Raw genomic sequence first — 27,009 nt, 5'->3', positions numbered from 1 at the left:
CACGTAGGTACCTGATTTTGAACATGCAACAACGAGTAAAACGCAGGCTGTTCATTCTTGTTATTAGAGTACGAGTTTTCGATTCGCAGAAGGGATTGGGTAGAGTGCGAAACAGTTTCGGACATGAGGCTCGAAACTTTTATTACATTAGGTATAGTATGAGCCTCGTTTCCCCTGCAGCGTCGTAAAATTTCATCGATATTACAGGCAGTGGAAATTCAGGGCGTGATTTAGACGAAGGAAATCTCGTCGTTCGATTTTAAAGCAATAATCTCGTCATAAAGTCTTGGCCTGACGTTGAAAACAAACGATTCAAGTAGAGCGCTGGGATGAAAGAGCGAAATGAAGAGGAAGAGAGACAGAGAGAGAGAGAGAGTTTGGCAAGGGGGAGTCGGAGAGAGAAAGGGCAAACGAGGAATAATCGCAGATGGGCAAGGGTGAGGGTATGAACGCTTTGGAATACTCGCGCCCTGCCGGCTAATGGAAATAAGTTTGCCACCCCTCGAGCAGCTCTGCGGGCTCCTCGGTCTCCCCCAACGCAGGAGACAAATTCACCCCGGCATGCTTTCCACCGAATTAGAAGATAAATATTCCTGATTTACTGCACGCAAACCCAGTCCAGGATCCAGGCCTCGATATATCTCGCGTATAATCGAAAGATTTCGTGTTTGAACGCGCGATGGTAATATCAAATTGAGAAAGGAGCCAAATTTTTCTTTTTTATGCTTTTTTTTTCGTTAGATTAGAATCAAGGTTCATCTCTGGCCTATTGCCGCTCGCGAGGAACATCAAGCACCAAACAGATCTCTTTTACATCGTAGTAAAATGGTATTTAACGTGTGTCTGGAAGTGTAAAAGAACTTCTCGGATGATTCGAACCTCTAAGAGTGTGAAATCGAGACGTTCCACGCCAGTAAAAACGGGCGATGAATATGCCCGCGCGTTATTTTGTTCATGGGATCGTTTCACCGCAAAGGAAAAAGAGAACTTTGGAATGGAGGTGGAGAAAAACTTCCGTTAATCTCAAATTACCAATGTTACTGGCATTCATACCGTCGATGAAGAAATATTAATAACGCCAATTCAATTACTGATTCCTCGACTACAGAACAACGACTCACAATTATGGACTTGTGGAGTACAAACGGCACCACATTGCATCTTGTATTATATACAATTGTGCGAAATCCGTTCAACTCAATGCGGTCTCTAGTAAATACGTTCCTACATGTAACACGAACACAATGAAGATATGTACATGAACGACGAGAGGGCGGGTACAAATCCCTGATGCAAGGCATTCTCGAGATTTGAATAGAGCTGGTTCGTTGAAGTTATCGAATTTCGGACGAGACTCAAGAAGACTGAAGACGGTAGGTTGGTGTAACGCGATGGTTGAGTGCAGTATAGATCAGGAACGAAGAGAGAAATCGAGATGAGTTGATGTTGTAGGGTTTCGCGTCGGTGACGAAGGAAGGCATGATCGTTTGCTCAATGGAATTTCGATCCTTTTTATACCTAAGTTTCGTACATACACCGGCGGTGTGTAGTGTACAATGTAAGTACCATAGTACGCGTGTATCCGGGGGTGAGGAAATGCCGCATAGCCGTAGAGGAAGGTATAAAACAAATGGGACACGGCCTCCCCTTCGTGTTGGTGAAACATGACAATAATACGATATGAGGCTACAAGCCACAGAATATAGCATAACCCGCCCGAGCAACCAGTCCTTGGTGTGAGAGCGAGCGAGATGCCGGATCTGCGAAAGAGAGATGGAAGTAATAGGGTCTGGGTATTATTGTGGGCTCAGGGTTGTAGATTGTGGCCACTAGCGAGGGATATAAACAAGCACCGGCTTGAGCCAATTCGAACCTCATTCCCCGTTATTGACTTTGCCTCTTCTCTTACTTCCACATTCTCAGACTTTTCTACTGTCGAATTTTTATTAATTCCATCCAATTTTTTTTCACAAGTCAATCATTTCTTTTTTCTTGTATTTCAAGCTAATCTAAAAATTGTCAATCGGCTGACGCGTATTTTACCATTTTACTTTATTAGGAATGGGGTGCTCTAATAATTGTAACACGTTGAAGAGATAATGACTTGCCTCGTAGAAAACAACGTATCAGTTAATTGAACACAAGTCGAATGAAACTAGATTCGAAAATTCCGTTTTCAATGTGCAACTGACTGTCAAAAACAAAAATAAATAAAAAGCAAGACTTGGTGTAAACAATACGCGTCAGTTATCCGCTAAAGGAAACATTATACTGCAGGGTAGGCTTACGCGTCAATTGTTATTAGCACTGCCGCCTAATAAAGTGGATAAACTCCGGGTTGGCTGAGCAATTCCATCGGTATATAAGTCGTAAATTCCCCTGCCTTACCCGACCCTCTCCTTGTAGCCCCATCAAGAACCCCCCGCGTCGTTCCAGGACCCTTCTTAGCTACCCTCGGCAAAACCGAAGAACCCGTAGGTCGTACGACTTAGGACTCCAAAACTGACGACAAGGATCCCTTGGAATAATAAGGATTACAGAAGGTATTGTCCCGGATATTTGAACACCGATTTCTGCGGCCTGTTGCGACAATTCGAATTATAACTGTTTGACGGGCCCAATGTTTCAGCATTTGTGCGTTTACCTTGCTGTAATGTATACCATAGAACGGATTCACATTCCTTGGTACGCATGCAGTACTTGCGTACTAACTGCACCTTCAACCTTTTGTTACAGTTATCTTGCAATCGTATAATTATCTTACGCTACCGTGAGCACCTGTGTTTTTCCGTTGATCTTCCCTTCAGCATATCTTCTGAGTTACTCGATCGCCTTATATGTAAGTAATGATACCTACACGTTTGTAGAATCAATTAAACAGATCATCTTGACTACAAAGTAGTAGTTACAAAACATATGAGAAACGATTTTGTATTAGATACGAGAGAGGTGACTTGCTGTTAAAGCTATTTTCACGATATCGATCGACTTCGTCCTTAAGAGTCAAAAAGCCATTCGACTCTAGAATGTTTCGCTTCTTAATCAATTCTCATTAAACAACTCGTTGTTCTTTAGTAGTGAACAAAAAAATCAATACAAACTCACGCTCGGATGGAGTTGAACGTAAACAACGAAGCTCGACCTGCTAGAGTAAAGCGATTAATTCGTTAGTTGCTTGATGTTTCGTGCCGTCAGGCAATAATGCAACAGCAAACTTTAATATGAGTGAAAAAAGCTTCTCGTGTTTCGTGGGGCCGAAAAGCCACGTTATTGAGTATTCCCATTTTGTGAGGTGGCCTTTACTTAAAACCTATTCAGCCAGATTCATTAGCCCTGTATACCCGCTGTCACGGACGCTCCTTGTTTGACGTCCATACGCCTCTGTACCCCGTCAGGTATTCAAATTGAATTACCCAAAGCGAGTTTGGTGTGACTCCATTCGTTTTTTCAACGCTGTATTCCACGAGCAGCAAGCTTCTCCGTTGAATTAACTATTTCCGGCAAAACGGTAAAATCCACCTAACGCTGGTCCTGCTAAGGAATACCCGGATTTTACGACTATCCTGTAAGTAGAGAGTTTATCTTCTCATCTACCAGCTTTGTTTGGAATTTGACTCGACAGTTACTGACAAATACGGAGTCAAGATATTACACCGTTGTATTCTGCTGACTGCTCGTTTGTCAGCAGCCTACAGCCCATTATTATACTATACATTCTACCTACTTCCTTTTCTCAGACGTGCATCGCGGTACCTGAACATCCAATGTGACGCATCATGGTTCCGTATAACACTGGTTTCAGCTTTGAAAGAAATTTTTTTCATCCCTCGATTATCGTACGCAGATTACGGAAAATAAAACTTTTTCTGCTATCAGTTACGAGCTGAACTTAAATAATATGGTTGATACAAATTGCAGAATAAATTATTTTCTGAATGCATTATGGCAAAAAAAGGAAAACGAGCAAGTAAAACAAACTTCTTCAATTCTATGTATAAAATCATTGCACAGCTTTAATTTTTGATTCGTGACAACGAAATGATCGCGTCTTTTCATGCATTCGGCAGCTCTTCACTTAATCAGAGACGCGTGAAATGTTGGGGTTTAAGTATAGAGTGTGATACCATTTTGCAATAGTCAGTTTCACTAGCTACCCGGCAAATTACGCATAAACAAATGGAACCGAGGCAAGGTATCAAATGCGATATTAGACATTCGTATGCACATTTAAAAATATTTAGAAGACACGTAACCGAGTGAGAAGTTTTTTTTATTTTACCTCATTTCTTATACAAAAATACGAAATAATCCAGTACATAATATGGTAACGTTACGCGACTGCGTTCAGTGCCTATTTCATTCTATCGCAAGTTACATACAAGCTCTTTCTTACCATTAAACATATTTTTGATAGCTAGTTTGGAGTAAAAGTAAACGAAAGAAAAAGAATATCATTAACTGTACGTTGTATACGTGTAACGCATCTTTGATTGTGCCACTTACGTGGTAAAATTTCAATCAAAAGAATACGGTTCAAAGCCAAACACCAAACTTGGTGGAAGAACAAAAATTGTAAAAAGAATAAAATATCATGAAAATGATTCAATTGTCTGCCGAATTTTGAATTGTCCTTAACAAAGTGACAATCATTTCACACATATTATGTTCTCTCTTCATTTTATGGATGCTCTCGCCACAATAGTTTAAAACATGAGTAGATATCCTTAAATCTGGTAAGTTGTTCTGTTTTTATGAAAATAAAAAAAGGTTTACGAGCTTTTATACAATAATATGTCTACAGTGTGTATCTACAAATACTCTTCAGCTGATTAGAAGTTGTTGGCGTAATTCCAGACATAAATGATCAGTAAATAAATACAGAAGAAACGAAACCGTGTTACATGTCATGACGTCCAATTTCTACAGCCATGCATCGCCTTTCTCACAGAGCTTAGGCTCAATGCATTATCTTTGTACTGTTTTTATTCATTATGTTCGATACTAAACCTGGATTCTTTTCCGGGTTCTCACAGCCTCAAACAGTTAGTCGTCAATGTACAGGAACCTTCTTACTCCAAATCAATTATCATCAATTCCGGAGATTCTCTAGTACTACTTATTGCACTATGAGCACCGGGCTGAGTTTTTTGTGGCGACGAAGTCCCAGTGTTGAGTTTCTTATTGGAACTTTGTGATGGGTTTGAATCATCGTCACTGTCTGATATTAGATCAATGACAACAGCACGTTTCTTCTCGTTTGGCGACATTGGAGATGGATTGGTAGACTCATCTGAAAGAAAAAAGTATTGTGAGAATATCAGAAATTAAGGTATACCCTCACAAGTGAAATCGATTCTAATCGACCCTTGTTTAAACGGGTCAATAATAAGATTGGCTTGGGTAGCTTCTAACCAAACGTAGTAGCGTATGGAACAGATAGGGCTTGTATTATTCAATAGGCGTATTATGCAATAGGAAGGTCAGAATCGACTCTACCCAGATGTACCTTTGCTCAAAATACATGTATGATCAAGCTAACACAGGTATGAGTGATTTAGAAATAAGTTGACTTTCTTCTTGTTCGGCATCACTTTCAATAATGTAAATTTTATTGAATTTTCAAAGTAAGATTCTTTAAATTTCTACGAAAATACTGGAAGGATCAGCAACTTACCAAGATCTAAGGTTTCCACTTTCTGTAACGATTTAACCTCAGCATTGACTTGATTCTTGTCTTTGTCCTTGTCCTTATCTTTTTTCACAACCAAATTTTCCCAGGAGCCATCTTGTAATAACTGTATCTCGTTACCATCGGGCAGCAATTTATTTGAATTCAATACTTCTTGGAAATAACCATCAATAACCAAATTGTCATAAAGTGCAGGCTTGTCACAAACAGGACAATTCCATGTGGGCTTTCGTTCATTCATTTGCAGAAATAAAGATGCGTCAAAACATTGTAGATGCAAACAAGTCGAAGCTCTGCAAGGAGTACTCATCCTCATTTTTCCTAATGGACAAGCCAGTGAAACTCTTAACGAAGTTGTTGCTATTTCACTATCTGCATCTTCGTTTAGTTTTTCTTTTACTGAAAGCAAAGAAAAAAAGATTAGAATTATGAGTCACCCAAAATGAAACCTGAGTCTCAGGGACTTCAGCTGGTGAAGTTCAAAGGTGATGTCATTGATTAAATTTCAACAATTTGAAACAAAATGCTGAATTACAGCGTAGCATTAGTGTTAAATAGATTAAAGGTATCAAAACTATCAGAATAGAAGTACTTGATGAAATTCAACTTACTCAGTCCGCGAGTGTAGTCGGAATGTCTGACACCTCTGCTTTTCAATCTAGCCAACAACTCTGAGCTCGTCAACTTTCTAACGAGGTAAACAGCAATGGCATATCGTCTACCATAATCTGCAGACCATGAGACATGTATTTGATTTCCAACCGTTGGTGATAATTTCACTAATGGACTTATATTCACTGGTCTAGGTGGTCGCTTAGGTTCAACACCAGGCTTGTTAGTTGGTATGGGATTCTGAAAAGTTGTAATTTAAAATATTTTTGTTGTTATAATTGTAATATACCATACAGGAAGACAAATAAAAATTGGGTGACTTTAAAAAAATGGAATTGTATATAATACCGGTAATGGACACAGTTTTCCATTGACTTTAACTATGATACTAGGTGGAAAGTAGTCCTCCTGTTCGCAAGAAGTTTCTTGCAAGCAAAATCGCATCTGAACCTGTGAAATGAGTACAATAAACAATTAGATTGTAAAACTCCCAAGAAGATTTTTGTTAGACACAAAAAATTATATTTCGAACATATTTGTATACAAACTGAATACGTACAAAACATAAACATCAACAATAACCGTGATGTTTGAAAAAATGCTATTGCTTTCTGAAAATTGACCGTAAAATGTTGGGCTACATCACCTGTACAGTATAGTCCATTTTACTCCCCGCACGACAGTCTCGTGAGCTAGCAATGTCTGTAGATTGTTGTGGCGTCAAGTGAAATGTGAAAGTACCCTCTTGAACTCTCATAGATCCTTGTGGCATAAGACTTGATGGCTTCAACAGCTCTCCGAGCATGTCAAAGAATGGCAACTTTTTGAGTCTGACATCAGGGTGAACTGGATACTGGTTTGGTTGTTGTAATTGCAGAGGAGGAGGTAGTACTTTTGTAGGATAGGGATAGGGATTATAAACAGCACTAGAAGAGCGTTGCTGAAATTAACAAATAGTTTAGCACTTTAAAAAATAAATACTCTAATTATCTTCAAATGAAAACCAAATCTACCTGCGGTGTAACACTAGTGTATCCAGCTGGTTGGTAAACAGATGACGCTCTAGGTGCTACTTGCGATTGAGGCATCGATGCCTGATGTGCCGGGGGCAAATCCTTCCCACTTGAAATAGATGATTGGGCTTGCTGTTGTTGACCCATTGCCTGAGCGTGGCCCTGCCTAACACAATTAGATTAAGATTCAAGAACAAACAAATCAACATGTATGTACACCATAGAGAGTCAATCAATATTATAGAAACAATGCAGTTAGTGTAACTCTGACTTACCTTGTATAATAGTTACGGGAATGCATGTTTTGATCGATTTGAGGTTCACCGTTGTCACCACCTTGACCATACAGCTGATGTGCGGCAAGTTGATCTTGCCTGTGACATAGGTTTTTATTGTACTGACAATACAAATGACAGAAAGAAGAACTATATGCAGTTACTAATCAATCAGCAAAATATCATCGTTAACCGGTTCTATTAATTTTATTAGAACATGGCTGCCCAATTATGAACTCTGACAGCTGTTACACAATTGATGTAATCCTCAAGTATATTATTGTTCTGACAGATAAGAAGCTAAAGGGAACTGACAATTGGTATAAATATTGGCTTACTGTATGGTTCTATAAAGGTCGCGGATTTTTAGCTGCACAGGATGAGATCGAAGGCGTAATAGTTCCAAAGCACGTGTTTGAAGTTCGTTTTTCCGACCCGATTTGTTTCGCCCAGCAAAACCCAAAAGCATCTGAAGTTCAGATACCCGAAAACTTAATACCATACTCTGAAATAGACAATTGACATTTTTATAGCCGTAATGGCCGAAGATAATTGTAGACAAACTGAGATTTCACTGAATCAGAAAATGTCTTTAATGATAACAACATTAGGCAGTAATGACAAATTTTTCCTGATAGAAAATCGTACCGTTTCTGGCTAGCTATATTCTCAAATGTTATTACACTCTACAATACTAGTCGGAGAAATATAAAATCAAATATGACAATTTTTGCCAACCTGTCATATACGAAGTGCACAAAAGTAAACTCTTGTGCCCAAAGCAGATAGATGGGGAGGCAATTCCAAAAAATTTCGCAGAGTAAAATATGTTGATTATTTGAACAGCGTGATGTATAAGCTAGATATAGAGGTTACCCATTATAGTTATCGGTTGCTCCTACTTTCCGTCTCGTATCCGCATTCCTGTCTTATGCTCGAGATACACGGGAAGGTTCCGAAATGAATGGAGATAAGTTTACGAAAATACGGAAGTTGGAAATTAGACGAATGTGAAGAAAAGTGAAAAGCCGCGTGATGAAAATAAATGTCGGTTAGTCCGATCAAACGCAGCCTTGTTTGCGTTGGCAAAACACTGGGATAGTTTGGATAAGTCAATGGTTGGTAATTGGTGAAAAATAAGATATGGAAAAATCTATGACTCAACTTTCTGGATGGCATTTAACATGTGACTCGTTTAAGTCAAAATAACAGGATCTTTTTTATTTTCGTCCTACCTTCAGTTCTTCCGTATCCGCCATCTTCCTGGACGATTTTTTTTGCGAAGCCGTCTTGTCTGCTGTGCTTCCCACCACTTGAAGAGAATTCCCGTTCGTTCCCGCGTTATTATGCCAAAGTGCTTACTTTCGCTGTGATATGCTCAGTAGTTTTATGTCCAGCGTCACAGAAGATTTATCACTCCTTTTCTTAATTGTTATTGTATATTGGAAAAGCCCTTACTAACCCTTGACCATCAGGACAAGTCTGGGTTCATGGAATTATTCAATTCCCTTTCAAGTTACGACTTAGAAATGAAATTTGAACAATTATTTGAAATCGGTCCGGGGAATAGACTGCGGGCTGGCTGCGTTTGCTCCAAAAATTTATCTTTTCCCAAGGCTATGTTCCAAAATTAGTTGACAGTACTGTCAGCAATCTTTTATCTTTGTTGTATTGCAAGTTCAACCACAAGCTCTGTTTCTAGTTAGTGAATTTTCAACGGTCGCAGCCCGTTTCGGAACACACCCTTCTATGAGTAGCCCTTGGCTACACGGCTAACCATGGATCGCTAACCATTGTGCACGTGCGCCATCTGTGTAATTTTTATACACAAGGCTATAAGAATGGTTGTAAAATATGCAAGGAAAAATATGACATACATACACAAAAACATCAATCTGATAATTGTAGAATATCCGTAAACGGTAGAGGATTGTTCTTATTGTAGAACAATAATTCCCGTGCGTTCTGAACGTTGCTATAACTAGTTATTTCGGAATAATTATGTAACGGTCAGGAACATTCAAATCTTACCTATGAATAAACCGGAAGTTTTACAAACTTTGAGATTCTTAGTATTTTGGAACGTTCGACGTTGATGCCGACTTGATTTTACTTTGACAATGAGATCCCATGAGCCGAGTCAGTCGGTAAGTGCAGGGTAGTAGAGTTACCCCCAACATGCCCAGCAGACCCGGCAAATTACTACTAAAAATAATACACGACTAGCTAGCAGTTTCCAACAGTGTCCAACGCTTCAAAAGTTGCTTCCGAGAAGTTGTTTCAACGCTGACAAACACCGTTTCTGCATTGCGGTATGCAAACTTGTGGCATGGAAGAAAGACGAATATGGAAGCACGGGTCCTGCAGTTTAGTTTCCCTAATGAACACTTGACGTCGCCACTCGGCTATATAGTAGTGTGCGCACACGGATACGGAACGGCGCCAGCGCTCCTTGCGGTTGGAATGATAAGCTCGGATCACCCCTAGACCCCTCTAGAACTGGGTCAACGGACCCATATTTTGATCTGCAGTTCCTCATTCATCTTGCTCCCATGCCAAACGTTTGCTTTGATTTGCACAGATACGTCAAAGGTTGATGAGAAATTCTGAGAGAAACTCAAAAAATTCAATAAATACATACCATCTCCCGCTGATTTTAACTTTTGCAAAAAATTCTTTCCCTAAATGGTGATACACGCGTGCAAACATGGTCATGCAATTGCCAATGCACTTGAACTTGGAATTGGATGCGTTTACACCAGTGGTTCACACGCCTTCTCAAATCAAACTCGACCAAACTTCAATGCTCGAATACCTGCAAACAACCTGGACTGGGTAGATAGATTGTTATTGTAAATGTGTTTTTGAAGCGAAAGAAATGCTGCACGAAGTTTTATTGTCTCTTTGGGGTTGCACGACTAATGTCGTACAAATTATAGATACTGATGTAAGGACTGTACCGTTTATGAAGTTGACAGTTGTCAAGGCATAACCTCAAAAATCTGACAAGCTATGTTTACAGTTTTTAGAAACCGAAAAGCTTCTACATCCTGGAGAACAAGCTTTGATAAAAAAAATTTTAGGCATTGCAGAGGAATGTAATGCAGTGAGAAATTTTATAAATGCCCATACCTCTGTTATTGGTGCTCCGACTGACGCAACTGGTATAATATATTATCAAATATCATTCGCATTTAGATTAAAACTAGCAAGTTTTCTTCATCTGAATCTGAAAAACATCTGAATTGTATGTTATTGACGTTTCTTCAAGATTTTCAATCAATCTACACTTGAAAATTCTCAAAATCTGAGACTACATCAAGGTTTATGCTTTATAACTGTCTGATTGAGCAAATGACATGTATTTTTATCTTACAGGAAATATAAAATGGGGCCTTTATCTGCAGGCCTTATGTGACGGTATGGAACAAGCAATACAGCCGTTTCGTGAAGATGTTATCGATTTAGAAAAAATTGTGCTGAATGACGCGTACACGCCATTGACTTTCATATTATCACGAATACAAAAATATGTCTGTTTATTCTCAGTTCTGAATTCCATAATAAGTGAGGTACAAACATCTTTGATTTGTTGAATCATGCCCTTTTTTTGTGTTTACGTCAATATTGGCCCAAAAATTAGCCTGAATCATATATTTTAAAATCACTTGTTATCAATCAAGAATATAGTTGAGAGGTCAAAGTAAAGAAAGATTGTATTCAATACATTTACTGTTTTAGATTCGAACACAAAAAGTTCATGGCTGTAAAGTATTACAATACTTGCATCAACACATGCACACTGGGGTGCCTGAAGTGCGGCAGGCTTTAGAAAAGTATGTGAGCTCGAAAATTCTTCTGTTTTTATAAAATTAAAAATGACACTCAATTATCAATCAATTTGGTATACTTTTAGGATGATGTATTGCTGTCATGTCGTGTTTTATAAACAACTATCCAGTTGGCTCTTATACGGAATTCTGGAAGATGTTCATAACGAATTTTTCATTCAAAGAGCATCTCAACCACAGGATAGTTTGGTTCTAGCCAAGAGTAAAGACAGTTCTGGTATAGCAGATGAAAAATCATCAAAAAATTTATGTGCAGATATGTGGGATTACGAAATAAAAATCCATGTACTGCCATCGTATATAAGGCCATCATTAGCTGTTAAAATATTGACAATTGGCCAAACTATTATCATGTTTGGAAATGATCCCAGACAAAAAAAAGGTATACTATTAGTGATATTGCGCTTGAATCATGAAACCTATCATTTACTACAATAGATGTGCATTTAAACTCATTTATTTTTACACAGAATTCTATTGAAAATATTCCGAGTTTTCTAAATTCTTTGGTAAAAGCGAGAAATTTTTTCTAAAACGAATTAACCCTTTGATTTTCAGATCTGAGTATATTCACAAAGGCTGAAAACTCAATATGGGGAGCAAAAGAGTACGAGCACTTCCGCGAGTTACAGAATTTGAAAAATAAAAGAACTTTTGATATAATCGAATTCGAAAGAACTGTCGATGAACTCAAACAGTGTGTTACTGAACACTTATGGAGAGTCGCAGTTGAAGAAGCACAGCTTATGCATCAAATTAAATTAATAAAAGACTTTTTTTTACTGGGTCGTGGTGAATTGTTCCTCGAATTCATTAGATTAGCAGGTCACATATTAAACAAAAAACCCACTAGTCATACCACTAGGGATGTAAACTTATCATTCCAAATAGCTGCACGGAAAATGCTCCTACATGATGAGAGCACAACGGAAAGTTTTGACTTTCTTGTTCCTGTCCCAGAGATTGAAAATGAAGTTGGTGAAGAACCAGAAGATGGGGAATTTTCAAGAAGAGAACGTGAAGACCCTATTGGTAAATAAACCGTTCCCATTTATATCGCTGAATCATGACTTTTGCTATAAGTTTTCCATAAATCTATAATGAAATTTTTAATTCCAGACACAAGAGGATGGGGTCTGATTCAGCTTCAGTATAAAGTAGTCTGGCCATTGCATTTGTTGTTCAGTCCAATGGCGTTGTGCGATTACAATGCATTATTTCGATTTTTGTTGAGAGTAAAAAAAACACAAATTAATTTACAAAATCTATGGTCCGAACACATGCGAACGAAAAATATGTAAGTTCATTTATTTATTGGTAGTAGTGAGAATAAATTGATCCACTGCACCCGTATTTGCTTTGAGTTACTAAAAAGTTAAACACATATCGACAATACTTCGAAAATATGAATTTTAAATCTCTCGTAAACATGTAATTAACTTTTAATGTATTTTTCAACAGTGATATTGGAGTGATGCAGTTGAGAAACAACTTGATGTTTGTTATCAATAATTTACAGTATTACTTACAAGTAGATGTACTAGAAAGTCAATACACAATTATGGAAAACACTATGAAAAATACACGCAACTTTGAGGAGATTCAAAAAGGACATTCTGTATTTCTAGCCAACATTATGTCACAAACATTTCTGTTCCAAGGTTCCAGTGATAAAGTCAACCCAGTAAGTTTTTGTTTTTTTGCACATTTTTCTTCTCAAAAATCAGAGAATTTTTTGTGAGTTACATATTTTAAATATCATAATTCATTTGAATATAGCATGTAGGTTTGTAATTGATCAGCGTTAGTTCAACTAGGATCTGATGTATTTATTCTCTTCTACAAACATTTTCATTTTTTAGGTCAACAAGTTGATAAGAATATTGTTACGGCTGTGCGATGATTTCATACTGCAAGCACCCATGTGGGAATTGGGTAATTTACTAGTGACTGAAAAAGAAGAACTCAAAGCATTAGCCGACACTTTAAACAGCCTCATGGATTGGCTAACAAAAACTTTAAACAAAGTACGGGCACAACCAGCAGGGACACATTTGGCACAGCTATTACTGAGACTTGATTTTAATAGATGGTTCAGTGGAAAATCCTGAATAGTTTCAGCAAACTTTTTCATATTGAACAGAAATGATGGCAAAATTTTTTTTATACAATACATAAGGCGAGCTGGCTAATTTCGCTGGGGTTTTTGCAAATAGCAAAGTTTGCATGGTAAAAATCTCGAGTACACCGAGTTACTCAAAAGTGGAATTACTGAACCCAGCTACAGATCTAGATTGCAAATTATTTTGCATGGTACAGAAAACTTAAGTAAATCGTATTTTGTTTTGAAAGCAAATGGCATGACATTAATTAGAGTAAGTACGATTACGGTATTGTTAGTGGGTAAGTAATGCTTGATTATCTAACATATTGTTAAATATATGTTGAATAATACCAAGTGTCTTTTCCTAATCGTTTACTTATTCATTGTTAGTTGCGAGAATGAATTGACCTATTATATCAGTATTTATTAAACTCTCAAAAATTAAATACATATCTGCAATATTTTCACAGCTTACGGGGGAGATCCAAAAAAAAATGTATTATATCTTTATACTATAATTTAATAAAAACGTTATTTCTTGAGAAAGTTTTCAACTTCGCATGACTTGTTGTTAATTTTAACATTGTAAAATTTTAAAATACTTAGACTATACTAAAGACTTTATTAATACCCTGGTAGAAGTACTCTGTTGAGATCCTCGATGTAAAATACGTACTTAAAGCTACAATAATAATAGTATTTTCGAGCTCACATTCGGAATGGTATGTGTGTTATTATGCAGGCTGAACTTTTCACAGTTAAACTCACATTTTATCACTTTTGTGTTACAATGAACACGGAATTTCATTTCTGTTTTATGCAATATGTTCAATGAAGAGTTGGAAAAGGCTCCTAAAAAAATAGATGTACATCGGGAAAGGCTACTTATTGACGGCATTGAAATCGTTGTAAATATATGACTGCTACTTTCTTCATCAATCACTTTCATCTTCATAGTCGTTTTCATCATAACAATGATTAGCAGAATATTCCCTGTAACTCATTTGTATAGTATTTATAACTGCTGGGTTGCTAGCCAGTTCTTCTGGTGTTAAATTATCACTATTCCTGAGACTGGCATCAGCTCCGGCTTCCAGCAACATTTGTACAACTTCTAAATGTCCATGGTTCGCGGCTGCATGTAATGGTGTATCTCCCATTTTATTCTGGAATAGACCAAGTCGCTATTTCTTCCTATAATTTCTTAAATATTCTCATTACTTCGATTCTTATACCTGTGCATCGACTGCAGAATTTGGCAGACTCAAGAGCTCTTTAACACAGTCGATATGACCCGCTCTAGAGGCCCAATATAATGGAACATTGCCTGCAGAGTCCAAGCCAGTACCCGAGACTCCGCCTTTCAAGCATTCTTTCAAGAATGATATGTTTCCACGTCTGGCAGCTTCATGGAGTGGTAACTCGACTTCTTGTGTTTGTTCTTCGACTGGGAGTAATTGAATACAAATTCATTGCATCGTACAATGACAAAACCTTATATTGTTCAAAACAATCATAATACTGTATACAAACCATAATTGGCAGGTATTAGCCCTTCACGATTATTACATTTGGCCTTCCACCAATTTGGATCTGTGTCTTGGTCATAGACGTAGAGTACCTCATCTTCTTCAAATGACAGCTCATCTGGCTGTAAACGAAGGACAAACTTACAAAGTTGTACAGTTCAAAATAATATTAGCAAACTTAGATTATTACTACTTACACGTAGCGCAGTATATTTATACAGAGCTCTGACGACTTTCACCTTGCCTTAAATTAGGAAAGAGATTAATTGTACTAAATAAATGACTGTGAATATCCACAAAAAAAAAAAAAAATATCAAGACAATTGTGTTTTGTAATTAGTAATTGTTATTCGGGTTGTGAACTCAAATTTTCAGAAACTTTGTTACTCCAAGGATTATGCATATGACACATCAAACGAATGACAGTAACGTTCCATGCAATTTTAAGGTTAGAAATAGCGAAAGGACGCGATTTTTAAACTCTTCTTGCTACATTTCGATAGAGCTACTAGCTTAGATCTATTTGCGTACGGAGTTATTTACTTCAAATGCAAATTTACCCGGTTTTGGAGCAGGTTTAGGTGGAAAAGGTGGCTTAACAGGTGCACTCACTTTGGTAGCCATTGTTTGACACTCGTAATAATCGTAATAATTATAACAATATTTTTAATCGGGTTTCGCGGGTTTCGCGGTCACACAATTACCACACCCAACTTAATCTACCAAACCTTGTTGACTTCAGAGAAGGCAAAGCACAACCGCAATTCAATAAATCGATTAATATTTTTCATTTATTTACAAATATAAATATAGATAAGCAAAAAATTCAACATTTCTGAGTGCAAGCAGGGTATCACTGAAACATCTCATGGACCCTCACCGACCTGATAATATTGGAACTAAATAGAATTAGGAATGTGTATTATTTCTTCTTTGAAATTTTCATAAAAAGCACCATATCTGGAAACAACAATGAATAGGAATCAGAGACAGAAGTACTATATATTTGTCGCAAGTACAGAGCATTATAGTGTACTTACTGAAAAACACGACAAGTACAAACGCAACCATTACCCATACCCAGCACCTCCAATTCGATTTTGTGTGTTCTTCTAATTTAACAGATTCCTTCTTCAACTTATCTGTGTTGATGTCTGTCAATTTCTCTGACTTCTCTAAAGAGCCGATATCGTTTTTGATCACCGTTCTGGCAGTGAGAGCATGCTCTTTCATGTTACCAATCATTGAGAGCATATTCTCAGCTATTTTCTCTTGTATGTTGCGGTTATATTTTAAAATTGCATCCAAGTTCTCCTCGTGAGCATTAGTGTTGGAAAATCTTTGCCTCAGACCATCATCAGACAATCCTGGAAAAATGAAGAACCATCATGAAAATGATTGAGCGCTTGGCGGCAGATATACTCATTCCTTGAATTGTTTCTATTTGGCAAAAGTAATGCAAAAACGTAGTTTCGAACCTTTATCATTATTGAATAACTCATCTCGTAGTTCCTTAGTATATTTAGCAGTTGTTTTTTGATGTATTTGTGTTGCAATATTAGGCCGCACTGTATCTGTACTGGATACCGGAGTCTTGGATAACATTTGAACTGCGGCTACCCTCTCCACAGGGTTTGATAATTTTGCAGTACCAACAACACCCTTCAAAAATTCAACTCGCCTAATATATTCAGTAATGGTATCTTTGGATGGTTTACTGTAAAGGTAATAATGATATGCTTTAAAACACCATTACATCATGTTTCCATTGCATGTATAAGCTGCTTTTTAGAAACATAAGTAAGCACTTTCATTCACTGAGTTATTCAGTTTCTAATTTTGACAGTAGGTAGTAAGTTGGTTAATTACTTTGGCAATGTTTGCAGTTCGTTTACGAAATCATCGAGTGCCAGTATGAACTGAAACAAACAAGCATGTGTTATTCATAAAAAATATTGAAAGATGGAAAAAATAGGAAGACACCTTGTCAGGATACCTTCTCAAGTCTCCAGTCGGTTTGCTGATCATCTTTAGCCATAAGTTCACAACGTGTTAAAAGTCTTCTAACATTTATTTCTAACCTTGACATCGGAATCATTTTGCTACTTTTAATCGACTAGAGATGCGTTTCGTTTATTTGGGTACAACGTTGACGGGGAAATTTTTAGGGTTATAGAATTTAAATATATGTATGTACGAGAAAAAGTTTCAAATTGGCATTTTGCATGTTGTTTTCAGTTCGCACGACCCAGCACATATACAATGATATCGAGTAGAATGAGTTTCATTGCTATTCTCATTACATTAAAAATAATGTGATAAACGTATTGACAGAACCCGCATTGGGTGACAAGTCGGTCCGTTCGAATTTGTCGCATAAGCGTTTTGCGCTTGATTTACTTAGAGAATTCGCATTGCTTCTGATTACGCATTTGCAGTGATGCTTGCGTCGTATGCGATATTGTAATTGAAATTCTGCACTATAGATTTTGGTATAATAACGTATTTGAAAAGCGCATTTTAATATCATTCATCGGTGATTCGGAAGTGATTCATTCGGCAGAAGAAACCGTGGCGCGTCGTGTGGTCACGTGGCACTGATCGACCAATACCTAAGAGCTTTAGAAAAGCCGATCGATAAATAGTCTCATCCTGTTTTAAGTAATATATCATTTTATATCACTTAATATCCACTGTATGGTGTATTCTGAAATAACAAAAAGATAAATCTAATATTTTTCAACAGAATTGTAAATCTGACTCGGATTTGTTTCTGTTTGCACAAATGTGCAGAGACAGGCGCCGGCCGTAGTGGATTCTGGGTAGGCGCAGGAAGTGCCGGGGAGGGACGCCGCTCTGTTCCAACTTTCCCGGCTCGTTTCGGGCCGCCATTTTTTACTCCGGGTAGCGCGTGGATATCGTGTCGTTTGGTATCGCGTTATTTTACGGAAATACTGACTTGGTGAGTAGAATAATTCCACAGCATTGTTCCTTAGTCACTAAGCTATAAATGGGCGCTTAAATTGTACGTAAATTTATAATTGTAATAGTGGTATTTTGTAGAAACAGGGATACTGGTAGTATTCTTCGTTCGGACCACGCCATTGTGTAGGTACGCTCCCCATCGCAATCTTTCGGTAACAAGATTTTCTACATTTCGTAGGTTCTCAAAGGGGCCAAAATGCCGGGTTTTAGTAGCGTGGGCACGTTCAAAATATTCATCGGTAATTTAGCCGACAAAACTGCAAACGGCGACATCAAGCCTCTCTTCGAAAAGTACGGCAAGGTCGTAGAGTGTGATGTTGTCAAGAACTATGGATTCGTGGTGAGTATGCCGCTTGGCGTCTTCAATCAATAATTTAAATTCCGGGTACTAGGAATGATCTGAAATGATGCAATCTTCTGGCGCCTAATTTTCAACGTTCCTTCTATTTAACGAAATTTCCGCTTTACATGTAATATGGGCTCTTAACTTATTTACCTTAATATACAAGTGGAAATATAGTTAGTTTTAAATTTCCGTCATAGCAAGTTGCCAATTTTAGAATTACTCGGTCAGATAGTACGTTATAAAACGGTTCGCAAATTCTTGGATCTTATTAAAAGTGTTATCCTTTTGTGACTGCTGCTTTTCTATTAATTTTACTCACTTTATTTAGAAATACCGCATTTTTTGTCTATATGTTGTACCAGTTTATGTACTAGGTTGATTTGATTGTTTGATTAAAAAATGAGCTGCTGAGATACTTGATCGCTTGTATTTCAAGCAAGTTTTATATACACACACACACAGAGCAATTTTTGCACCTCAACTGAATTGAACCATTTCTAGTTAATAAATAATTTGATCATATAATTAATTAAGAATAGCAGTGCAGACGAGATCAATTGTTGGACAATCAAGACCCCGTAATGTTAAACATACCTTAGGCGAACATATTGCCAAAAGACAATGTAATAATTTGAAACTAGTGGATGGTTTTCATTTCTTATGGGAATTTTCTAGCACATGGAAAATGAAGAAGCAGGTAGAAATGCAATTCAAAACTTAAATGGACATATGGTACATGGCCAGCCGATAAAATGTGAGGCTGCCAAGAGCCGGAAAGGGCCTAACACTCCGACAACCAAGATCTTCGTTGGTAACCTCACGGATAATACAAAAGCACCTCAAGTACGCGAGTTGTTTGCCAAGTTTGGAACGGTCGTTGAATGCGACATTGTGCGAAACTATGGATTCGTTCATTTGGAAGCGACTGGTGACATTAATGATGCTATTAAGGAGCTTAACGGACAAATGGTAGATGGCCAGCCCATGAAGGTTCAGATTTCTACTAGCAGAGTTCGACAAAGGCCGGGTATGGGTGACCCTGAGCAGTGCTATCGCTGTGGGCGTGGAGGCCATTGGTCCAAAGAATGTCCCAAAGGCGGTATGGGAGGTGGACCAGATAGAAACGGCTTTAGAGACCGAATGTTTGGTCGTGATCCTTACCCACCACCTCCTCCACCACCTTTTCTCCGTGACAGACTTATGGGAGGTGGCCGCTTTGGTGTAAGTAGATTGGTTGTTTAGTTTTTGTGAAAGTGAAAAATATTTTAACAAATTATCATGTACGGTTTTTACTGAAGGTACTTTTATTTTAACGACTTTTGCTTTCAAAATCATCAAAATCGTCTCACAAAGGCAATTTTTGTGTTCGAGAACCTGCTGATTTGAAATATATTGTGGATACCCCAGTTCTGGTCCATGATGTAAGCAAGAGTCAAAAAATGTATTTTTTTTAAAGTATCTTTTGATTCTGTTATTCAACAGGACTATGAAAGCTACTACGACAGGCGCGGATTTGATGACTCGAGAGATCTCTATGAGAGGAGATTTTCGGGCATGGGAGGCCCTCGCGAAATGGGTAGTTCGATGCGTGGACGTGATTTTCCGATGCCCCCACTTCCTCCTAGACGAGACCCTATGCCACCAATGCCTCCCATAGGCATGGCGTCTATGCGAGACAGTGGATTTTCTCGTGGCAATGACTATGGCATGTTCAGCCGACGATCACCCCCACCAAGTGGCAACAACGGTCGGTTCAGGTGAGTAGAGCCTGCCCGCCACTGTCATCCCGTCCAACTTAACATTGTGAACGTTCAAGACTGGATTTACAACTCATGCGAATTGCCAATAGAAACAATCCTTTGTTTGCTTAGATCTGCCTTTTATCAGGAGGATTACAAGCCAGATCTCAGTTTAAGACTGATCTGTAATTGATGTACAGTGTAATATGAGTTTTATTATTACTGATGCACTGACTCCATTTTTAAGTCGGACTTGTTAATTTCTTATGTTAGTAGGCTTTTTTTTATGTAGTGTCAAGTTGCAGACCAATCAAACTTCCAAGATTTTAGCATCTCGAAATATTTCATCCTGTTACTCTTAGTAGATGAAACTACTCTGAAGCGAGACTATTTGAGAATGTTCAATAGTACTGTTGATTTGCAAAACGCATGAGCTGTATATAACAGTAGGGAATAATAGTCTGGTTCTGTTGTGAACTGCGATTTGTGCGATTTGCAATCCTATGTGCTGTAAATCCAGCCTAACGCTGCCTACTATACTTGATTGGCTCGATTCTGTATATCTTATTACAAATAGATTTTCTTACTTCTGCAACAGTATTCAATCCTTTTGTTAAATTTGCACTCATAATAATGACTGTATTTTATAATTCAATAAATTGACGGAATTTTCCATAAGTTGCATTTGGTTTCTGTAGTCTTAGATATTATATTATCTATTACTGTAGCTATTGTATAATACTTGTAATTTAATCTTGACTTACTCAAAATTGACAATCGCGTTTGAATTAGCTTAAAGTATTATATTTCAACACTTCAGGCAATGCATACTTTGTACATTACATTGCAAAGTAATAGCCATTTTGTAAAGTATGTGTTTCTATCAAACAGTGTTGCAGAATATTTTATGATTTTTTTTTTCTCTAGTAAATCAATATCAAAGTGCTATATGTACTTACAAATAAATAGCTCAGTTCAATATATGTTTTGTTGAAGCATGGAAACAAGTAAACTTTGCGTTTCTCGAATGTAACGGAATATAAGGTGATCTTCAAAATCAACAAGATATACATCAATTTCGAGTCACAAAATATGGCACGGTAGGCTGCGTTACAGATGCAAAATGTTTACCAACCATCAAGATTTAAAGAACAGTTTCATTCCAGTATTCAGTTACAACATATCTTATCGTCTTTCAAGAATAAATGATAGAATTTGTGGTGAAAAATTCATTAATTGTCCATATATAGCAATTAATTGAAATGAAAGCTGTTGTGTATATATCAAAATACATAAAATTATTCACAAAGTTAAGATCTGGACAGGAGCGAACCTGGTAATTTCTTGAGCGACAGCAGTCATGATTTGTTATACCGCTGTTGTAGTAGAGGCATATACGAGGACTTCAGCCGAGACTCATTTGACGATCGTAGGTAAGTACACGTACCACTGGGGCCCACCAGCCTAATCCTTTGTAACAAAAATCAATTCCTCGTTATCCTTTTCTGTATATTGATTATTCTGAATCGTAGTTTCAAGGAACATGTTTCCCGCTGGTCAAATAAACATTACGTATCTTGAACAGGACCTGCATTCTAAATTGAAAAGTCTTTGCGATCAAATTTGGCACATGGGTCACTAATTAATTTGACGTTAGTTTTTGCTCTCAAACGTACGATTTTTGAACATACATCAGTCTTTGGAATGCAAAATTTGAAGATTGTATAAAATCGGGTTCTGGATGAGGGAATTGATAAATGTGCCATAGTTCAGTTGAGAATTGAATTTTTACTTTTTTTATTTTACACGCGTATGCAGTTCTTTCTATTTATTCTTTTCTGAACATTGTGAATGATTCTGTCAGAAGCATTTTTATTCACAGACCATGTATCTACGTAAGATTAGTTTCGAAGGGTAGTTTTTTGGAACTTCCGGTATTGTAAACAATAATCAAACTTATCAACTGTTCCCTTGCATTGTTCAGCATTTGTAAACAATTAGAATTACCATCAATTTGACTTGTTTCAAAAATTAGAACATATCTTCATTTCGTTCCAACTACATGTTTTTGCAATACACTATTTTCAGTTATATTCATTATATAAATGTCGTAATTCCGGAGGTGTTGCGTGAAATTGAATGTTAGATGTGATTACAGAACAAGCAGTAAATTATTTTTTTAGATGAATCTTCAGTAAAACAAATTTACTTGCAAAATGAAATTTCTTCTAGCATTAACCGGAAATGTATTTTATAATCAGAAATGCATCTACTGATTTCTCACCAATAGGAATAATTGAAAGATATCAAAATATGACACAGAACATGTAAATATTGTTACTGTATCACTTGTCTGTTTTCGTAACAAGTGTTTACAAAATTTATGAGACTTGATGTGCTAATATTGACAATTTACTTTGAAACGATATTTAAAATATCAACATAATTTACTTAGCACCATGTCGACTTGTGTAAACACTATCATTTTGTATCTACTTGCATATTTCTGATATTGTAGAGATTTTCTCGCGATTCTGGTTTATATGCAGCGTAATATACTTAGATGATGAACCTAAATGAATTTCGATTCAGGATTTCCAATGTTAAGATGAGTAGGTAATGCGGAATTACCACTTTTCCGTTTTGCAAGACACGCTCGCCGTCGCACAGAGATCTCTCTAATGGAAACAACCTATAAAAACTCGAAATGCTATTATCGTGTCGCAACAACCGGACGTTCTAACTGACGATGAAATTTTGGTTACCAGACCGGGAATACGAGGACCATCGCCGTCGCGCCGGTTCGCACCATACTAAAGCGTCGTGTCGGGATCGGATCGGAACGGTCGGTCTGTCTGTCGGTCTGTCGCTAGCAGGAAGCCCCGGGACCGAGAAACTCTTGGCCGTCAGTCTGCACGCGCGAAGATCTACCGCCCGCTCTGTCTGTGCTTGTGCTGCCCGCAGTACGCTTAAAAAAATCCCTGAGTTTAATAATTTTCCCCTTTTCCCCGTCATACCAGTAAATTGCTAAACAAATACTGATTATCTACTTTGCCGATTCCTAGCTATTATTTGTAGTCACTGTATTGAAGAGTGATTCAAAGTCCGGACCCCAGTAAATGTTTGCTGATTTTTAGTTTTGTTTCGTCCCATCAAATGTGTAGATACTCTTACCGTAACTACGCAGAGTTCCGTTTTGGTGTAATCTAAGCATTTTCAGTGTACGAAATTGGTAAGATATCAATGCAATGCAATGCATAGTTCTATCCGATTGCAATAAGCATGTTTAATTTAGGAGAAAGTTTAAAGCAACTTTTCCGCAATCATGTCAATCCGTCGGGTCCATGAAATTAAAGTTCTACTCAGGGCGATTAATCACTATTTATTTATCATAATTTCTTGACTATTTTGTAAAGGTTTAACGGAACCGGACAAATTGAATTAACCTCCATTGACTTGAAATCAACTAGTAAATCTTCCTCACTCTATAGTCCCGGATTTTTTTAATCACCCTGTATCTCAAGGATGAGGAAGAATAATATAAAATTCAATCACCTAGTTCTATAGGTACAATATACAATATTTCTGTATAGTTAACCACTGAATCAGCTGACCGTTTAGATACTATAGCATAGTAACGTAAACATTTTATTAAGCTAGGATATATTGACTTAAAATTACCCGAGTTAAGAATAACAGATCCACTCGTTTAGTTTGTATCTCTATCACTTGAAGCATACCCGATGGTTGTAAGTTTCTCTTGGTAATATTCGTGTTTTGAATAATTATAATAATAATAATATTTGCTGAAAATAATATAATACACTGTATTTGTGGAGTTCACAATAACGCAGCGTGTCTTATTTAATTTTTTTATTTATCTTCTATTTTTCGAACCCTGTGAGTTTCAACTACAAGCATGTTAATAGTAAAACCGGCCGCGCTTCGCTGGCTTCCTGCGTCGCTCGCGTTGTACCGCGCTCGTTCGCGATCCGCGCAGCGCGATTCCCGTCTACTTTTCTATTTCAGCCTCCAATCATACAACATTCCTAATCCAGTATCAATTTTCTTATCCTTGGTCACACAATAAGATCCAAGCGTCACGTTCTGTTGTCACGCTTGGTTTTTTCTGTTTTTTTTTTTTTTCTTTTTTTTGACTTAAATTAAAACCTTTCCCATAAAAAACGTTTCATCGTAGGACAAAAACACATATATTAGGTATACAACGACGGGTTGATATTAGTTACAACATGTTCAGTGGGCCAATTATCACTAATTTGCACTCTTGACCGTATTTCTAAGCACATTCTAAATCCTAGCACGAGTTCACATGTTTGACTTTTTGACTGGCACAGAGCACATATTTGACATTCAAATTTAATACGTACCTAATCAGTGATGTGTAAAATACATATCCTTCTCTGCAGGACGATATTTGATATAGCCAATAAAGTTCCATGTAAATTATGCCCTAATAGATGTGTTCGTGTTCTGATATTGTAATACTGTACAAATCCTCTCTTCAGTGTGAATATGTCTTGTCTTAGATGATCAAATAAAGGAGCTTTTACCTATAAAACAAAAGTGGTTTGTTTGAAACCTTTTCACATATAAATTTACGTATTATTATTTCAGAAACATGGTTGCACTTCCAGAACTAAGTTACGACCAAGGCAAGCATCATTTTAGTTTTCTACCTAATCTAAAGACATACGAGCTTGATGCTCATATCATTTTTTAATTACAACCGTGACACAATTGCAAATTATTCTTGTCATAGTAGTCCACACGGTACCTTCAGTATGTTCAAAGATCAGAGAATTCTGAATGACATTTCTTTAAATCCCGAACGCAAGTCGTGGTATCTGTAATATCTCTCAAGGGATCAACGTTTTTCTTATCAATTTTACTCAATTCTTTCACTTTTCGCATAGGTAAAAATTATTTCTGCTGCACATAATAATTTCATGAAAAGTCTATAATGTGGATAATTTAGTGAGTTGAATTTATTAGTTGAACTGTTTTCCGACTGCTTATTAATCGATGGAAATTCACAGATGAATTACATACCTGGCCTGTGAAAATATAAGAGATAATTATATGAAGTTTCAGGATGAGTTCTTAAATAACAATTAACATTTTAGATGGTGGAGGTGCAATCAAATGGGTACCATCTGATTAGAGTGTTTCGTCAATGAACTTTCTTATGAAGATTTATTGAATATATTCTATTAACCGTCCACAAAGGTCACCGTTAACATGAACTTGTTTAATTCTCGTATTTGCTGACTTGTGGAGATGTACAATGCTCATAAACGTTATTCCTCGCAGGAATGATCTATAATTTAGTTATTACATTTCTTTTTTGTTTTACAAGCATATGAAACAAGTAATCTGCTTGTTTTTAAATAATAGTGTTCAATTATATTCACATGCAATGAATTACTAATAGAAACTTTAAACCGTGTATAATTGACATGAATACCATAGTTATTTCAGACATTTTCATGGATAAATCAAGGAAATAATATTATTCTTAGTAATTGGGAAGTTTCTTTAAAAGAAAGACATGGGGAGAATTTCCACACGAAATACTTTGGTCAGACTGGGTCTATAAATGGTTCCTTGAAAATATTAAAATGAACTTAATATAATATGGATTCCAGAGTCTAAACTTGAAGGCTCAAAGGTTGCGGCTGGCAAATGGGTTTAGGCGGTAGATCTATGTCCACTTTGCCTCGCATGGGTGCCAAACCACGTTCCGTCACACGAACACAACCAATAACTTCAAGTTTCGTAAGAAATGGCAGCGATCTCAGTGATAGTAACCCTGCATCGGTGATCCTTAAGCATCTCCTCAAACAAAATTCTTGTATTGTTTTGCAGTACAGTACTACTGCATGAAGTGTTTGGTCCGAGATCGTCAAGTTCTCGAATGAAATATGTGACAACCTGCAGTGAAATGTGAAAGTATGAGAAGTAGCCCTTCAAACATTTCTATAGTATTTTAGGCTGGCAGTTTTTTTACACAATTCTATCAGTCATTTTTAAACCTTGACATGGACTGAAATTGGTAATGCAGCTATGCATCGTGCCTATGTATGTATATATATGCAACAGATACATGCAGGAAAATTGGTCAAAATCATACTAGCTATGAAATTTCCAAGTTATAAAAAAAATTCTGTCTCGATGATGTTATTTCAAATCTTTCGTATGCATGTTTTTATTGTTGAACATTATATCTCTACTTGCAGTGATGTACATTTACTCAGTCAAATACTGAAATCAATTTTTCTTGTTAAAGTTGTAAGATATGATAAATTAGTGCAAGTCCTTCGAATAACACGTCTCTGCTTCTTGTACATATTAGTAGCAACTAAGGGTGCTACTTACAAAATTCAATTTAGTAGGTTGGTACTAGAAGCTTTCAATGATTTTATGTATGTATCAAATATATACTTATGTGATTTACTAATGTGCTGAATGAATAAACTTGTAATAATTTTTAATAGCATCATAACACGTCGTTGAGACATTGATATTCGTTTAATTTGTCGAATCAGTAAAGTTTCAACGATATTTGACATATGTGTTATGGTTCTGTCAACAGTATTAAAAGTTCAAATTTTTCATGAATGTTGAACTTTCAATGTGACGAAGTATGGTATTCAGAAAGGTCAGATTTCATATGCATAAGTAGGTCTAATTACGTTTGTAAGTAGCATTATTTTTAAGAATGCTGGAAATTATTGCAATAAATTTTTACTATTTTCGTATACGAAACGTCTTTTTTTTTTTATAATACTTCCTGTGAAAATGAAAGACTCTAATCTGCTTCAACAGTTATTTGCGGATTACTGAAA

The 27,009-nt window shown here is 36.9% G+C and overlaps 5 protein-coding genes across 11 annotated transcripts; 2 read left to right on the top strand and 3 right to left on the bottom strand.

The window, feature by feature from the left end:
* Positions 1–4,253: 4,253 nt before the first annotated feature.
* Positions 4,254–9,299, bottom strand: LOC124415365 (E3 SUMO-protein ligase PIAS3). Of its 4 annotated transcripts, none has more exons than XM_046896425.1 (9): positions 8,825–9,299; positions 7,928–8,094; positions 7,590–7,688; positions 7,315–7,480; positions 6,948–7,241; positions 6,650–6,751; positions 6,301–6,541; positions 5,675–6,088; positions 4,254–5,290 (listed from the first exon to the last, which is right to left on the bottom strand). In XM_046896425.1, exons 1-9 carry the CDS (start codon positions 8,846–8,848, stop codon positions 5,070–5,072), a joined length of 1,728 nt encoding a protein of 575 aa, XP_046752381.1. In that variant the 5' UTR covers positions 8,849–9,299; the 3' UTR covers positions 4,254–5,069. The 4 variants fall into 4 exon arrangements, with proteins under 4 accessions (XP_046752381.1, XP_046752380.1, XP_046752382.1 ...); XM_046896424.1 differs by lacking the exon at positions 8,825–9,299 and adding an exon at positions 8,496–8,783; XM_046896426.1 differs by lacking the exon at positions 8,825–9,299 and adding an exon at positions 8,466–8,595.
* A 949-nt stretch (positions 9,300–10,248) lies between these two features.
* LOC124415832 (gamma-tubulin complex component 4) lies at positions 10,249–13,568 on the top strand. Its single transcript, XM_046896501.1, has 9 exons — positions 10,249–10,536; positions 10,612–10,753; positions 10,968–11,161; positions 11,331–11,425; positions 11,506–11,822; positions 11,999–12,472; positions 12,560–12,737; positions 12,902–13,124; positions 13,303–13,568. The coding sequence occupies exons 1-9, from the start codon at positions 10,468–10,470 to the stop codon at positions 13,549–13,551; spliced, it is 1,941 nt and encodes a 646-aa protein (XP_046752457.1). The 5' UTR covers positions 10,249–10,467; the 3' UTR covers positions 13,552–13,568.
* A 147-nt stretch (positions 13,569–13,715) lies between these two features.
* LOC124415838 (osteoclast-stimulating factor 1-like) lies at positions 13,716–15,792 on the bottom strand. The gene is made up of 5 exons (XM_046896511.1): positions 15,634–15,792; positions 15,271–15,317; positions 15,078–15,195; positions 14,780–14,991; positions 13,716–14,710 (listed from the first exon to the last, which is right to left on the bottom strand). Exons 1-5 carry the CDS (start codon positions 15,695–15,697, stop codon positions 14,480–14,482), a joined length of 672 nt encoding a protein of 223 aa, XP_046752467.1. The 5' UTR covers positions 15,698–15,792; the 3' UTR covers positions 13,716–14,479.
* Positions 15,793–15,849: 57 nt separating this feature from the next.
* Positions 15,850–17,655, bottom strand: LOC124415837 (vesicle transport protein USE1). 2 transcript variants are annotated; one of them, XM_046896510.1, is made up of 5 exons: positions 17,070–17,650; positions 16,943–16,992; positions 16,552–16,790; positions 16,114–16,440; positions 15,850–16,033 (listed from the first exon to the last, which is right to left on the bottom strand). In XM_046896510.1, exons 1-5 carry the CDS (start codon positions 17,169–17,171, stop codon positions 15,996–15,998), a joined length of 756 nt encoding a protein of 251 aa, XP_046752466.1. In that variant the 5' UTR covers positions 17,172–17,650; the 3' UTR covers positions 15,850–15,995. The 2 variants fall into 2 exon arrangements, with proteins under 2 accessions (XP_046752466.1, XP_046752465.1); XM_046896509.1 differs by having other exon boundaries at positions 15,850–16,440; positions 17,070–17,655.
* A 224-nt stretch (positions 17,656–17,879) lies between these two features.
* LOC124415835 (RNA-binding protein lark) lies at positions 17,880–26,922 on the top strand. Of its 3 annotated transcripts, XM_046896504.1 has the most exons (7): positions 17,880–18,035; positions 18,237–18,398; positions 19,080–19,625; positions 19,887–20,161; positions 21,529–21,576; positions 24,779–24,816; positions 25,810–26,922. In XM_046896504.1, the coding sequence occupies exons 2-7, from the start codon at positions 18,255–18,257 to the stop codon at positions 25,854–25,856; spliced, it is 1,098 nt and encodes a 365-aa protein (XP_046752460.1). In that variant the 5' UTR covers positions 17,880–18,035; positions 18,237–18,254; the 3' UTR covers positions 25,857–26,922. The 3 variants fall into 3 exon arrangements, with proteins under 3 accessions (XP_046752460.1, XP_046752462.1, XP_046752461.1); XM_046896506.1 differs by lacking the exon at positions 24,779–24,816; XM_046896505.1 differs by lacking the exons at positions 24,779–24,816; positions 25,810–26,922 and adding an exon at positions 22,912–23,992.
* Positions 26,923–27,009: the final 87 nt, after the last annotated feature.

The sequence above is a fragment of the Diprion similis genome, chromosome 2 (assembly GCF_021155765.1).
Source record: "Diprion similis isolate iyDipSimi1 chromosome 2, iyDipSimi1.1, whole genome shotgun sequence".
NCBI lineage: Eukaryota > Metazoa > Arthropoda > Insecta > Hymenoptera > Diprionidae > Diprion > Diprion similis.
The sequence above is the reverse complement of the archived record's forward strand: the minus strand, read 5'-3'. Positions and strand labels throughout refer to the sequence as shown.

Coding starts and splice junctions, on each gene's coding strand:
- LOC124415832 (XM_046896501.1), top strand. CDS start 10,468: ATGCTGCACGAAGTTTTATTGTCTCTTTGGGGTTGCACGACTAATGTC. Junction 10,537..10,611: donor TACAAATTATAGATACTGAT/GTAAGGACTGTA, acceptor CTATGTTTACAG/TTTTTAGAAACCGAAAAGCT. Junction 13,125..13,302: donor CCAGTGATAAAGTCAACCCA/GTAAGTTTTTGT, acceptor TTCATTTTTTAG/GTCAACAAGTTGATAAGAAT.
- LOC124415835 (XM_046896504.1), top strand. CDS start 18,255: ATGCCGGGTTTTAGTAGCGTGGGCACGTTCAAAATATTCATCGGTAAT. Junction 20,162..21,528: donor GGCAACAACGGTCGGTTCAG/GTGAGTAGAGCC, acceptor CCGCTGTTGTAG/TAGAGGCATATACGAGGACT. Junction 24,817..25,809: donor AGAACTAAGTTACGACCAAG/GCAAGCATCATT, acceptor TATGGATTCCAG/AGTCTAAACTTGAAGGCTCA.
- LOC124415837 (XM_046896509.1), bottom strand. CDS start 17,171: ATGATTCCGATGTCAAGGTTAGAAATAAATGTTAGAAGACTTTTAACA. Junction 16,993..17,069: donor CCGACTGGAGACTTGAGAAG/GTATCCTGACAA, acceptor TGTTTGTTTCAG/TTCATACTGGCACTCGATGA. Junction 16,791..16,942: donor GAACTGCAAACATTGCCAAA/GTAATTAACCAA, acceptor TTACCTTTACAG/TAAACCATCCAAAGATACCA.
- LOC124415365 (XM_046896424.1), bottom strand. CDS start 8,768: ATGCCATCCAGAAAGTTGAGTCATAGATTTTTCCATATCTTATTTTTC. Junction 8,095..8,495: donor AGGAATGCGGATACGAGACG/GAAAGTAGGAGC, acceptor TGTCTATTTCAG/AGTATGGTATTAAGTTTTCG. Junction 6,089..6,300: donor CGACTACACTCGCGGACTGA/GTAAGTTGAATT, acceptor CTTTGCTTTCAG/TAAAAGAAAAACTAAACGAA.
- LOC124415838 (XM_046896511.1), bottom strand. CDS start 15,697: ATGGCTACCAAAGTGAGTGCACCTGTTAAGCCACCTTTTCCACCTAAA. Junction 15,196..15,270: donor ATAAATATACTGCGCTACGT/GTAAGTAGTAAT, acceptor CTTCGTTTACAG/CCAGATGAGCTGTCATTTGA. Junction 14,992..15,077: donor GCTAATACCTGCCAATTATG/GTTTGTATACAG, acceptor AATTACTCCCAG/TCGAAGAACAAACACAAGAA.